The following is a 14,136-nucleotide window of genomic DNA, read 5'->3' as shown; positions in this document are numbered from 1 at the left end:
CACCACGTCCGCTGGGACCAAAGCACGCAGCACCTGGCCGAACTTTGTCTGTTCAGCTCTTTGTGTTTCAGTTTCCATGTTTCAGCTGAGGGCCAAGTGAAATATCCCACTTCACACTGACTACCACGGGATGAGAGCACTCATGTACATTCTGCAACTGGGAGCAGGTCCCTGTGGGCCACTGATGGGGCAGTCACACTGGAAATGTGTTTGTGGCACGTACTTACTGATCCCATTACTGGCAGTTTCAGAAAAGGACCCTTCAGCCAAGGAGCCTGAGCTCTTAGAAGCGATCAGTCTGCTGGAGGAGGTCTAAACAGGCCCTACGGGCTGCTGAGATATAGGCTCCAAAGCTGTTGGTCCTGCCCTGTTTGTCAGCACCATGTTCTCCTACAAAAGAAAAAAACAGGACACAGGAAGCACCAACACAAGGTGGGAGAATCAAGACCTCAATCCAATGTACTAATAATACTTAGCACTGTACATCACTGTACTGTTACTTACAAACATTAACTAATACATCCTCACAACACCCCTGCGAGGTAGGGAAGTATTATTATCCCCCAGTGTACAGATGGGGAAACCGAGGCACAGAGAGGCTAAAAGTGACTTGCCCAAGATCACACAACAAGGCATTGGCAGAGCCAAGATAAGAATGGAGACGTCCCTTGTTCCCCACCCCATGCTGCCCCCCACTAGACAATGTTGTCTCGACACGGGGTACCCAAGAGGTCCCTTTGAAAAGCAATGCCTGGACTTGTTGCCTATTAATAATTTTTATTTGCCTTTAATGAATTATTTCACAGTTTTTCCCTCACACTGTACACCATGCTTTCATAGTCCGTTCAGCGTTCTGTGGTAGCCCACAGCCTTCTCCTCCGGCACCGGGACAGCTCTGCAGGGGGTTCATAGGGTGCTCTGTGCTTTCATTAAGAGGATGTTTAGAAACAGTTTTCACTGGCATTAGACTGGGAGCATGTGAGCTCTCACTGGAGACCGATAACACACACTGGAGAAGCAGGCAGAGGGAACTGATGGTAAAAAGGCATTTGCTATCCCCTGTGAAACGACCAGCGGCTCTCTTGGTTTCTTAGCTCTTCCAAGCTCCAGCGATCACTCAGAGCAGAAACTGTTTGTCTCCAACTTGCCTGGTCAGGAACTCGTCGTTCTGGGGGTTGCTTCCCTAATAGGTAATAGGCAGTCAGCTCAGGACCAGAAAGGTCCCCCAGCATTGCCTACTCCAGGTGTGTGACACTGTCTTGGAACAAGGCTGGCTGTAGCCGTTGTGCTCTCCTGCCACGGGGAAGGGGTATTACCATGGTTGGCAAGCAGCCATATCCAGCGTCTAAGTCTCTTTTTTTTTCAAAACTGGGATTCAATGAAGAGCAAGGGAGAGTGGATGGATGAGGGGATGAGGATGAGGCAGAGCAAACAGGAAAATCCACCAAATGAGCTTCTAGGAAGGAAATGTTCCCCCTTGGGCACTTCAGCTGAAGCAGCTTCATTTTCACAAGGCTTCTTTCTCTCTCTGGGAACATCTGCTGAGCTTCATCTCTGTCAGCTGGATATATCGTATGACATTGGTATCTGCAGGGAAAGAGCACACACATACACGTACGGTGGTTACAACTCCCTGTGGAAGACAGACACACTGCACCTTCATCCTTGGTGCATCACTTGGGGAGCAACATGGCTCCAGCACTGCCTGCAGGAACGGTATCAGTTGGAAGGGGCTCTGAACCAAACCCTGCAGCTTTGGCTTGGGAGAACCTGGTCTGATTTGTGCTCGCCATCCCTGTTGCTCACGATCTTGCCTCAGCTAGTTTTTACCTTCTCTCTGATTACTCTTGGTCAGCACAGTTGAATTCACACAGTTTAAACTATCCAGGTCATTCTTGCCTGTTGTTGTGGCTGTTTGATTGGCTTCCTTTCCCTCAGTGCCTGCATGCGAGCCCCTAAAGGCATTTTGTGTACAGTTATGCTCTGCCTTTTCACCCTCCTATTCCTTTTACAGCCTATTTCACTCTTCTCACATTTTTCCATGATGCGTTGAATTGGGAAGAGCATCCTTCACATTCTCTTTGTACCCTTGCTTTCCTCAAATTTCATATTTGGAAGTCCTTCCACCATGACACTATCTGCATTTTTGTCATATGCCGTATGCGGCATACTGCCTTGTCTGTCCTGTCTAATAAAGTTCCTAGGGGCAGAGAACCACTGACTTGTCCCTATAGAGAGCTGTGAGATCCCAGCCCTGTGCAGGTGATAAGCTGAGCCCTCTTTTTCCTTCCAGTATTTCAGTGCATCAACACAGCACAAAGAACATGTGAGTTTTGTTTTACCTCCTGGTCTCAGCAATGAGGAAACCTGTTAACCCTGAAGCACAAGTTGATCTAAATGAGTATGTGTCTCCAGACAGACCCCATGGTTCTGCAGTCACGGTCAATCCTTTCTCAAATCATGTTGACTTACTATCATGAGGGTGACTTCCCAGGCACATGGCACCTGCACAGTGACAAAAGCCATGTGGTATCAGAAGCAAGCAAGCAAAAAACCAGCCACTTTCACTTAGGTATTGATTGAAAAATGGTTCTTTGCTCACAGCCTTACTCAGCCAGCCAACGAGGGCCAGCTTAGTCCCTTTAAGTTATTAGATCCCCAGAAACCAATCTGAAGTGCACTGCAGTCCACTCAGAGGGCAATCTCATCCCCTCCTCATCCAAACAGCAACGTACTCCACACCAGCTAGGGAAACGAGAAGTGCTTGAGCTTTCAAAGAGGAGAACAAATTACTGGTAACACATCCAGCTCTAGCAAGTGTGGGTATTGCACACACCAAAGCAGCTGTGGGTGAAAAGTTTCCTTTAAACATGAGAAGGGGACATCTCTGCTGTGACCTCAGCCAGACTGAAACAGTGGGAGATTGGTTTCCTTCCACGCAGAGCTCTGCACAAACATGCCATGGGGTAGCAGCGGGCTGTGGCAATGCCGTTGTGACTCCTCAAGCCGCCTCTGGCGAGGTGGGTCTCCCTGCTGAGTATTCTGCAGGTTCCACTGCACCACCCTTGTCAGTCCAGAGGGTGGGATTCAGTGATTAAGTAACTTGCCCCATTTGGGGCATTCCTCCAGAGCCAGTAAGTTCTGCTGTTGCTTGCGTTAGCCACGGTGCACCAGCATCCCGGGCTGCCCATGCGTTAGCATTTCACACCAGCCCAGCAAATTTTAAAGCAGCTTTTTCAAAAGCAGAAATTCAGGTGAGGCGGTAGCCCTTCATTTTAGGCCTAAAATAAAACCAGTGCACGTGGCAGGCAGGTGGCTAACTAGCTGCCAGCAGCGCAGAGGCAGGGCACGCAGCCCGGCCGGAGTCCTGCTGCGCTGCCCGCGCCTCACCGCGGTCTGTCCGCTCCGCGCCCTTCCAGGCTTCGAGGGGCTACGGTCCGGGCACACGTCCCCGCTGCTGAGGTTCACGCTTGGAACGCCTGCCTGGTGCAGGTGATGAGCGATAAGTGCGTAGGCGTGTTAGGAAATCACACCTGCCTGGGCCCGCAGGGACTCCGTGCCTGGCTGAGGGGGCGGAGGTGGGTTCCGTGCATTAATTGGGTAACGAAGGGTTGCCAACTCCCTTTGGCTGGCGGGTAAGGTAGCTAGCTGCTGATGGCACAGCTTCACTCACCTGGGAGATTTCCACACGCCTGGGAAGCCGGGGGCAAAATAAGGTGTAGCCTGATAGAGGGTGGGAGATGCTCCCATCGTGAGCTAGTTATAAATCTCCCCGGCAGGATTTGGCATGCTTCGCTTCCTTTTTGAGGGCTGCTATTTTACCAAAGAGAAATAACGAGAGCAGCACTCTGTTTACAGAAGTCGAGCCCTGTGTTTGTCAAGTCTTTTCCATCAGATAGTATTGCACCACACTAAGCTCTGCCTGCAGAAGTATTTCAAAGCTACGTGTAAATGTTAATGAAGAGAAGAGTCTCACCTCTCGGTGAGGAAGAAGTGATCCCCTTCTGCTGACGTGGAAATAACAGGTAAGGACAACTCAGATGAGGGGTCAGCCATACAAAGAGAGGCTGCCAAAGCTGCAATGGGAACACGTCTCCTGGCTCTTAGGACCATGCCGGTGTCCTTGTGCAGACTGGCCTCCTGCCTTTTTAAAGGTCATTTCTGTTTCTCCCTGTGGCTTCAGAGCCCAGTTGCTTATCTGCTGTGCAGACACCGTGGCATGGTTTTTTTTCCCAGGACTTCTAAGTTGCAGGGGTTCAGGAAGGCAGCTCCTGAGCTCAGCTGTGAGCCCACTCCACGCAGCATGGGAAATCTGCCTTGTACGTGCAGTCCATGTGCTGTCTGAGCGTGAGCTTTTAGCGCAGGGCCAGCAGAGACTAACTGCAGGTATTTGATATTACCAGGCCAGCTGATGGTCCAGTCTCAATCTCAGTCGACGACGTGGGCCCACCAGTGGGAAAGAGCTAAAGAAGGCTTGAAGGTAAGGTGTATGTTTGGCTGCCGATCCTGCACCAGCCCCTGGACACAGAGTTCAGGGAGGGCTGCATGTATGCTTTGCACAGCTTAACAGCAGCTTCCCTCTCCCTGAGTAAGGACAGTTATACAATTATCTTGTGTTATTTCCATCTGCTTTTCTGATTTTTTTTTTTTTGTTGTGTGGAGGTAGTATAGGAAATCAGGCCAAACCCAACCCTCACCCTTGACAGGCAGTAAATAGCCATGAGGGATTTGCTGTGCTGACAGCCCTTTAGAACAGTAAAACCCCTTGCTAGCTAATTCCTCTCTACCATTTTAAAATCTCCCCCACCAAAGAGAATAACTGCCAGTGATTTGTGCCAAAACCATTCCTTATTAGGAAAAAAAAAAGAACATACAGAACACGACTGTAATAATAACCAACTGCTTTTAACAGTGATCCTAGTGAAATCTCAGATAAAGGAAAACAACTGTGTTTTGCAGATGGAGACACTGAAAGTGGAGACACAGACTTACTCCAGGTCACATAATAATTCTCGATAGTGTTACCTGATTCCTACTGCTGTGTTTTAACAGCCACATCCTTTCTTACTGTATGTATTCACTTCTTTCCCCCTGAATACCCTTCAAGTTTTCCCTAATCATAAATAAAACAGTGGAATAATGGCCTTGAATGGACTAACAATAACAGGGAAGAGTCTCTGATGCAGAACTGAAGGCCAGAACTGGTTTTTGTATACATTAAGGGCCTTTGGGGACACTTTCTGATATGTTTTTGCAGCAAGCTGTGGTATTTGAAGCTGATGCTGTTGAATAAATTAGTATTTATTTCAAGAAGCAATGAGGGATACCAAATAAATAGTATCATGGGGGGTGAGGGGCAGGGGGGAGCACAGAAATACATATTTAAAAAACAAAAGCAAAGTGGTTCAGCTAAAAGGGCTTTGTCACATCTGAGCCTAGACAGAACCTCAAGGTTAGGATAACTTCTTATTTTCCACTGTTTTTCTCTTGCATAGGCTTTTCCATTTCCTGGTTCTGGCAAGGGCTGAAAGCAGAAGGGCACGCTGTAAACTAAAATAGGCTAAACTGAGCTTTTAAGCACATTTGCTCAGGGAGTGTGGGGTGCACAGCTGTGCTGTCAGACTGCCTGGAGCCTGTGGCCAAGCGTGGCAGATGGGACCAGGCACCCTTATGGGAGGTGGAAGAGGACGGCGATCCCAGCACAGCCCTAAGCGCACCCTCCCCGGTGCTCCTCCAGGGCACAGCCACCGCAGGAGCCCTGCAGGGCCAGTGCCTGTGGGACATCGAGCACAGCCAGCTCCGACCTCCCCTGCCTCCTCTAGTTCCATGAACATCAGCTCCGCCGCGCTCCGCCAGGACCCAGGCTCACTCCTGTTTCACACCCAGTTCTCGCTCTTCCCTCTCAGGTTCAGGTGGAAGAGCTGCTCTGTGGGGTTTTCTTTGCACATGGCTTCTGTTTTGCTTTCTTGTGAGCCTTTAATTTTTCTTTGAGTATTACAGAATTCCTTTCTTTTAACGGAAATGGTTTAAACGATAGTGTGGTTTTGTCTCCCTAGTACTGTTTGAAAAATAAAAGCACCATCTCTGCGTCATGGCCTTCTACCTGCCTTCTGAGGTTGGGGAGGTTAGCATGAAGGTGGTTGATCTGGCAAGGCTAAGTTGTTTGAATACATAATTTCTTTGCTGTCCCAAAATTAATTGTTGGGTTTTGACACATGGATGACAGACATTTTGGCTGATTTAACGGCAAAAGTTGAAGCATCCTGATGAATGCTTGGTGAGTAAATGTCTGTCTCTTTGATCAAAGTAGAATACTAATTCTTTACTGAGATGGTGGAAGGCATGGCTATTGAGGATTACAAATAGTCTCCTGGCTTTGCTAAGGGGAAGAAGCTTTTTCTCCAAGAGTCAGAAAATGTAATGGTCGGGATACGCTCTTCCCCATCCCACTTTCTTCTTCAAAAATAAACTAGGGAGGGAAAGAGAGGCAGGATCCCCTCCACACAGATGGCATTCCAGCAATACTGTCATCATCCAGCTTGTGCTGCAGCCTTCACAGCGGTTTATCTTTGGGCACTGCAACCTTGCTGCACTACGGGAGGGTGCGTGAAGGGGAGTACAGCTAAGCACACAGTGAGTCATGCTCATCCCTGTGGAAATCAAGTCAGGGACAGCCTAAGTCTTGGGAAAAGAAATACAAAAGGGCTCAGCACGAAGCCACGTCCCCGCTGCCCCCCATACCTGTCGGCTGGCGGGATCTTGCCTCTTTCAGGTAGTAGAGGGCCTTGTTGAAGTCACCCAGGTGGTAAAACGCCACTCCCGACCGATAGAGCGCCTTGAAGTTCTCGCCTTCTTTCTGAAGCACTTTGAGGCAGTACTCCTTGACTCGCTCGTAATTCACCAGCTCGGCCTGGAGCAGGCAGGCTGCAGGGGATGGGGATGATGGGGAGACAGACAGACAGACAGACAGGAGAACATTAGTGCTGTATTTCTCCCTGCTCCTACAATCTGCATGGGGGAAGAGAGCAGCTTAGGTGAGGGAAATGACTCAGACCCGTGATTCAGGAAGGGTGCAGTCATATGGATTGTTTGCCAAACAAACACGATTGTTCGTAATTTAAATACCAACGCTTCTATTTTTGGCATTGTGAAGTGAAGGGATTGTGATTTTTCCTGGGGGGCCGGGGGAGAGAGTGTGAGAAGGTAAACATCCCTCGGCAGAGCGGGAACGCCGCACAGTCTTGTGGCAGCAACCGGCTTCGTTTGTAGTAAAACCACTTCTCAGACTGAGGGCTGGAGCTCAGGAAAGTACAAAAAGGCAGTCAAACAGTTACCTGACAAGGAAAAAAGGAACTAAATTGGATCAAATTTTGTATTTGGCTTAATGCAAGGCTGTTAGATTTACAAATAATGTGTAATTGCCTTTTATCCAGGAGGTCCTGTATGGAGTTTTGCTACAGGAACAACAAAGGGTTCTGCTCTGTTGGAATGTGCTGCTAGCAAACCAGAGGTACCTGGAGTTGTAGTACAGGGAACAAACATGCTATGCTACCTGCTTTCTGCAGAGTATTGCAACACGAGTGCATCCCGAGAGGTCAGCTCTGCTGACTTCCTAAAGGAAAATGTAAACCCAGTGAAGAAACAGCACGCTGAGGACTCTGTGTGCTGAAGGACAATTGTTGCATAAATGTCAAGGAGCTGAAGAAAATCCCCGTAGTGAGTTTCCCACAACTGGGAGTGAAATGAAGGGGAAAGGGGGAGATCCCAGAGGCATGCTTTACAGCCCTGTTCGTGACATACCGTAGTGCTTACTCGGGGGGGCTAAACTTCATTAGGCGAATTGGGCGTTAAGAATGGTTTGGGGAGCAGTGACAAGAATAGGACGTGGTGCAGTCACAGCCTTTGGGGAAATGAAGAAAGTTGTGCTGTCCACAAGCCCACCTGGTGCTGCGATCCAAGGCAACTTTGGGAATGACACAATTTGGGGAAGGGGGAAGGAAGGCAGGATGCCGCTGCGAGGACCAGTTCTGAGACTGGCAGTGCGAAGTGCCAGGGCATGGAGAGAAATTTCCCATGGCAGGTGGTGTTACTCAGTGTGTCTCTGGCAAGGAGGAGACTCGCTGCTCCTGCAAATCCCAGTCATCACAGCTCAGGAGTCACCAATGAACAGCCAGCCTGCACTTTTTGCATGGTAACTGCAGCCTGCAGCTGAGAGGATACGATGCTGGGTCAGGAATATGATATGGTTCTTGATCCGCCTCCTCTGCCCCCCTCAGGTAAGCCCCGCTCTGTATCTCACTTCATGTTTCACGAGCAGGAGGTTGGCTAGATGACCTCCAGAGATTCCTTCCAACCTACATTAGTCCGAGTCTACGATCGGTTAACACAGGCAGAATACGTTCCTAACCCAAGTACACATTTAAAGCTTAAATAGCTAACTAGGAACAAGTATCAACAGGCTTTTACCAGTAGAGAACTGATGGTACAGATGTGGTGAGCAAGGACTGCAGAACTAGCCCCACTGCTGGTACGTTTGATTGAGTGACGCAGTAATTACTAACGAGAGCTTTGTCCCATTTGCTTTAATGGTAGACTCTCAATATATTTGAACAGCTCGTGCCATTAAAGTGCACAGGTATTTCAAAGGCATCTGGTTGCTTGCTATTTGATTGCCAGTTAAAAACATGTATGTTTCTAAAAGCTTAGCAGCATTTCCTTATCCAGAATTTGTCCCTTCCTATTTGTCAAACATTGATTTTTCGCACTCTATTTCTAATGGAGCTTGAAGTGACTGTGCCTTGTTTTCCTTTATTTTTCAAAGCTATTAAAAAGATGGCTGTGTAAATTTACTGCTGGCTTCAGAGCCCTGGAAACGGGATTGCTTTGTTTATCTGCTGACCAGTAGCATGTACAGCAGTGGCAGTCGCTTTCTGCATGCTGCCAATCTGATCCAGCCTTTCGCGTTCTCTGAAACTGCCTTTCAGAGCAACTCAGGGGGTGGATTCAGTCTCTCTGTTCATTTACTACTTGGTATTTCCAGTTAGTCATAGAAATGATTCTGTGAAAAATGACAGGCAGTCTATTCGTGTATATTAACTCAGTAATTCCGTATTGGACTTGCTTCATGGATCGGTTTAAAAGAAAATAAAAAGTCTCCCACATCCTGCTAATTCATAAACCCGAATGGGCTTCCAGATATCCAGCTGGGTCCTTTCTGTGACTCGCACTCACAGTAAAGATTCTGCAGGGCATCCCCACTAACCGTGCACGCAGCAGAGAGAAGTCAGTACCACATGGCTAGCAGGAGATACGCGTGTTTACCCCAACAAAGCGAGCAGATGGATGCGCAGGAAACAGTTCTGCTGGAAGAGTTGGCCATTTGGAGATCCAGCGCTGGAAGCGGCCGTTGGAAATGAACCTGGAGGGAGTATCTGCCTTATAAATATTTAGAGGTGTGTGCTTTCAGTTCTTGGTGGACTGAAATGATCTTAATGGACTGTGATTCAATGCAAATATTGAGGCTGCTAGTAATTCAGCTTTCAGAAATGGAAGAGACATGGAATCCTTGTACTTCCTACCTAATTCAGTCAGGGGAGAATTGTTTTGAAAATGTGTTGTTTTCCTAAACAGACATGCGCATCTCTGGCTGGCAGTGTTTGTTTACCACATCAAACACCCCATCACCCTCCTTTTCCATTCCTAATAGGCCCACGGTGAATCTTTCTGAGGAACAGAGCTCACTCAAAGGGACCGAATCCAGGGGTTTATCCAGCTCCTCCTCCTCCTTTCTTGAAACCGAATGGGCTCGATCCTGCACGGCACCATCTCTAGTAGCTCTCTGGTGATTAGAAGGCTGCCCTTTACTTGCAGATGCAAACCTATAGTCACCCATTCCCTACCGGTCTCATTGCACTGTAATACAGCATCTGGTGGCTACATCTCTCCAGCTCAGGATGCAGGGTGTCCTGCTTCCCCGCAGCGTGCGATGGTTATCCACCGTACTTGATTATCATTCTCAATTTGGCAGCTGATTTATTGTGTCAGCTTAGGCAATAAGTAACTCCTAATTTTTAAAACCATGTATGTCATATGGTGATGAAGAATCCCTATCTGCTGTAAAATAAGCCGATTTGAAACTACTGGGTGAAATGTGCTGTGGGGAGGGGGCGAAGGTTAATGCTATTAGCTCCAGTGGAGGGGCCCTGTCCATCATGCTTCCCAACTGACTGTTGATGTTTAAGCAAGGAAATAGGAAGTTTGGCTGTTATTCTTCATAACAGGAGTGTTAAGCCCAGATTTCTAAGTTTTAATTTGTGGACTCAATCTATGCCAGCCAATTCCATGAGCTGCAACAATTTGAGAGGTGCAGTACAGACCTGGTACCAGTAGATAACTGTACCGTCAGAGCTAATTTGTTTGGCCCTGCTCAGCAGAAGGTTAGGCAAAGCAAAGATTAAGCACCTGTAGAGCCAAAATACATCTACTCCTTTAATGTTTACCAATAGCTGTGGTTAGCAATGGTGGGAAGTTGTAACTAAAATCCCAGCAGTTGAGGGTTTTGGATTCTACTTTATTGCACCCTGAATTAATTTTGAATTCCAGAGTATCTTTCAGGAAGATAGCTACACTTGACAGGTGCCAGTGAGAAAGGATCCATGACAGCCCTTTTCTCCCAAAGGTTAATTACTTTCATTGTTTAAGAAACATCACTATGTTTCTATACTGATTTTTTTGTTTAGTTGCAATTACTAGCCACACTTTGCTACCCTGAAAAGCTTGTGTTTCCTTGTTGCATTGGTACTCTGAGAGTCTGATCAAGTCACCATTCCATCTTCTCTCTAATTGCCTGCATAAAGAAGTGCCTGGAGTCTCTTACTAAAACCCCCCATATTTTTCAGCTTTCCCCATTTTTATAGCTGCCCTCAAAATGAAGCTCAACTGGAAGTGCTGTCAGTTAGCATCTTACCAGAGAAACCTCTTCTGTGTGAATACCTCTGCAGGTTATGCAAATAGCTCATTTTGGCTCAGACTTTTGGCTTCTAATTTTGGCTGAGCTAAGAACTAAGTCTGGAAGTAGGATGTACAGGTTTTAACATGGAGATTTTGAACAACAATGTCAAGAGCCTCGCCTACCCGACAATTTTCACCAAAGGTTAAATCTGCATGCCAGAACTATCCTCCAGACACAGTTTATACCAGTGGCTAAATTCCCGCTGTAGGCAAGGCTCAAGACCTATCTGTGTTACAGAACACTTAAAGAGTGAGCCAAATTACTGTGCAAACAATGTTAGCATATCCCTACCCTGTGGCACGTTCCTTGGGCTCAGCACACTGCGTTAGTCATAACAGGAATTCCATTTGCTGTTGTTCTGGGAGATGAAAATGCCCTTGCCCTACAGGAGTATCTTGGGTTGCAAGTTCATATTTCACAAACTCCTGTCTTGTCTGCAGTTTGCTATCACCCAGGTGAGCTGGTAGCGCTGCCTATTTTTAAGATTGCCTTGTGCCTTCTACTGTAGGAGAGAGTCTGCTGCTTATAACTTTGTTGGTCTTTTAAGTTTGGGGGATAAAATACTCTATGTGTGACGTCTGCCTTTGATGTCTGCTTTTGGAAAACATCAGCCAAGACTCTTCAGGTATTTCTGAAAAACAGGCTAGGGAAACATACCTTATTTTTTCCCTTGTTAAAGATCTCTGGTGACTGTCTTTGGATTTGTCTCATGCCCTCTCATCATTTGGCTTTGCAAACTGAATTCTGGCAGGTATCGTTTGTGTCAAGCAGGTGCCTTCTGTTATCCCTGGGGTAACCTGTAGCTGGCCAACTGATAACCTTCTGAAAATAAAACCAGTATAGTACTGCATATAACCTTCTGAAAATAAACCCAGTATAGTTCTGCATATAGTACTCAGCAGAGTTGCTTTAGAATCTGGAACCCAAATCCTTTGAATATTCAGCCCACCCTAGGCACAATCTGATCTAGGAAAAAGCGGGGATTTGGAAACTTAGAGAGCAAAAAAATTCTCTTATTGGCTCACTGGTCACAGGAAGAAAGAGGAGCAGAAAGTGGAAACCAAGCTGAGAGGGGTTGTCTTGGTTATGTCAGAAAGCCATGGAGACAGATGCTTGCAAGAGAAGGAGACCGGGGCTGAGGGTCGCGTGGGGACAGAGGCACAGAACTTTTGGGGTGGTGAAAGGGGTGTATGGGTGGGGAGTTGAGGTCTATTGAGGAGGGAAAGTCTGGGGGGAGAAGTGGAGTTAGGAGTTTGGGACAAGGTGCTAAGGACGTAGAGACGCAGCGCAGCTAGCCTGGGAACCAAGAGGAGCATTTATAGCAATGAAATCCCAGCAGAGGAAACCAGTCTCCCTAGGTGTGTACGGCAGCAGCTCCTCTAGCAGATCAGTTAACCACAATCACATTCTTGCTCTGAATCATCTTTTTCTCTGCTGGGTAGACTCACCAAGGGATACTAACCTGCAATGCTGAAAGCTAGCCCTTCCAAATACTCCCTGGAGACTGGAGCAGGTGTCCTATGCAAGGGCTAATAGTCATGTGGTTGAACCACTCCTGTATACCCATGCAAAAGGGTCTGAATCCAAATGACACTTGTTTTCCACCCCTTAGACTGAAAAAAACAGCCTGTATTGATTTGTTTGGTTGCAAATCAGAGGGAAGTAGCTAAACTAAACCCATGACTGCTTAAACCCGAACTGGATATTCCCTCTTTACTGTATTTATTCTTGACTCTACCACTGGAGTTTAAGAGCCTATGTGGATTATTACTCCTTAGCAAGTGCTAGGTACTCCAACCACTGCAAACTCAATGTATATTTCACAAACTGACAGTGTCATTTCCAGAAATAACCACAATTAAACTCTGCAAAATACTTTGCTTTCTGATATGATCTTGCCCCAAGTATAGCAGCCAGCAGCTCACTTAAAATCTGTTTAGATTACAGGAAGATGGTGCATATTCTTGCTCTAGTTCTACTCTGGAAAACATATGATTGATACTTGATATAACTGTTTCGGGGTTTTATTCAGACATTTGATTGAGACCTTTATATATCATTGAACAGGCTTTGTTCTCATATCTCTTTAAGACTTGAACTAACAGGGCAGACTAGGAGAGTCTCATACTTCTGTTACTTCAGAAGGGTTGGCATCCTTCATGGTGATGTTCTTCCTCAGAAAAGAGAAAACATGATAGTAATAAGTTCTGGTTTGAGTTAAGTGTTTGGGAAGAAAAATTATTGGAATATACCCCCCCAAACCCAACCCAACCCAAAACCAAACTAAACCAAAAAAACCAACCAAGAAACAACCCAGGAGGGGGGAAAAAAAAAAAGAAAAAATGTTTGTCTTGGAATAGACAGGAATCTTCTAACCATGCTACTAATGGAAGTATTATTAATCTCTGCATGCTGCAGTCTCTGTAAATGGGATTTACAAAAAGCACATGGAGCTTAGTGTCCACTGGAAAAATTAAAAGGGATACCATTACTACATGAGACTGAAAATTTAAGCCATGTGTTAGTAATTTAAATTATAATTAAAATTCTAAAAGAAATTAGGTAAAATGTGTCATAAAATTATGCTGATAATGTAAAGGGTTATCTTAGATTAAAAGTCACCTTGGACTTAAACTACTGTAATTGTAATGTACAGCATAAAAAGACCTGGACTACCGGAATGCTTATCCAAATTTGCCTGAAGTTGAAGTTACTGATCCTGAGCATGCAGACTGCACAGGCTACATGTGGATGGCACAGCCCAATTTTTAACCTATGTTTTAACCTGTGTTAAATTTTCAATCCGGATTGGCACTAAAAGGAGCCATATAACGTGTGGGAATGTAAGAAGCCTACACCAAGGGAACAAAGCAGAGGTGGTAAAGCATCTATATCTGCACTGAGCTCCATGTGTGCTGTGCCTTTCAAGAATGCAACCCAACAGTCCTCAAAAGAGGATGTTTAAAGCATCTTTTCTTTCAGAGCAATGCCAAATGCAGTTTCACTACTAGGCTGAGACACTAATTAGGATCTGCAGTTTCCAAACAATCTCTTCCATGAAATATTTCTCTTCTTTCTCTATAGTCCAAGCTTGCAAACAAAGAGTATTTTCTGGCTTCTCACCA

At 46.4% G+C, this 14,136-nt stretch overlaps 1 protein-coding gene across 1 annotated transcript in view; it reads right to left on the bottom strand.

Annotated features, from left to right (window-relative positions):
* Positions 1-439: 439 nt before the first annotated feature.
* The window catches only part of TTC9 (tetratricopeptide repeat domain 9), a 29,274-nt gene continuing 15,577 nt past the window's right edge, over positions 440-14,136 (bottom strand). Inside the window, exons 2-3 of the mRNA XM_075030538.1 lie at positions 6,742-6,924; positions 440-1,587 (exon numbers count right to left, since the gene is read on the bottom strand). Coding sequence (XP_074886639.1) covers positions 1,508-1,587; positions 6,742-6,924 — 263 coding nt within the window. The 3' untranslated portion in view covers positions 440-1,507. The remainder of the gene's footprint in view (positions 1,588-6,741; positions 6,925-14,136) is intronic.

Source organism: Buteo buteo, chromosome 6 (genome assembly GCF_964188355.1).
Source record: "Buteo buteo chromosome 6, bButBut1.hap1.1, whole genome shotgun sequence".
Taxonomy (NCBI): domain Eukaryota; kingdom Metazoa; phylum Chordata; class Aves; order Accipitriformes; family Accipitridae; genus Buteo; species Buteo buteo.
The sequence above is the reverse complement of the archived record's forward strand: the minus strand, read 5'-3'. Positions and strand labels throughout refer to the sequence as shown.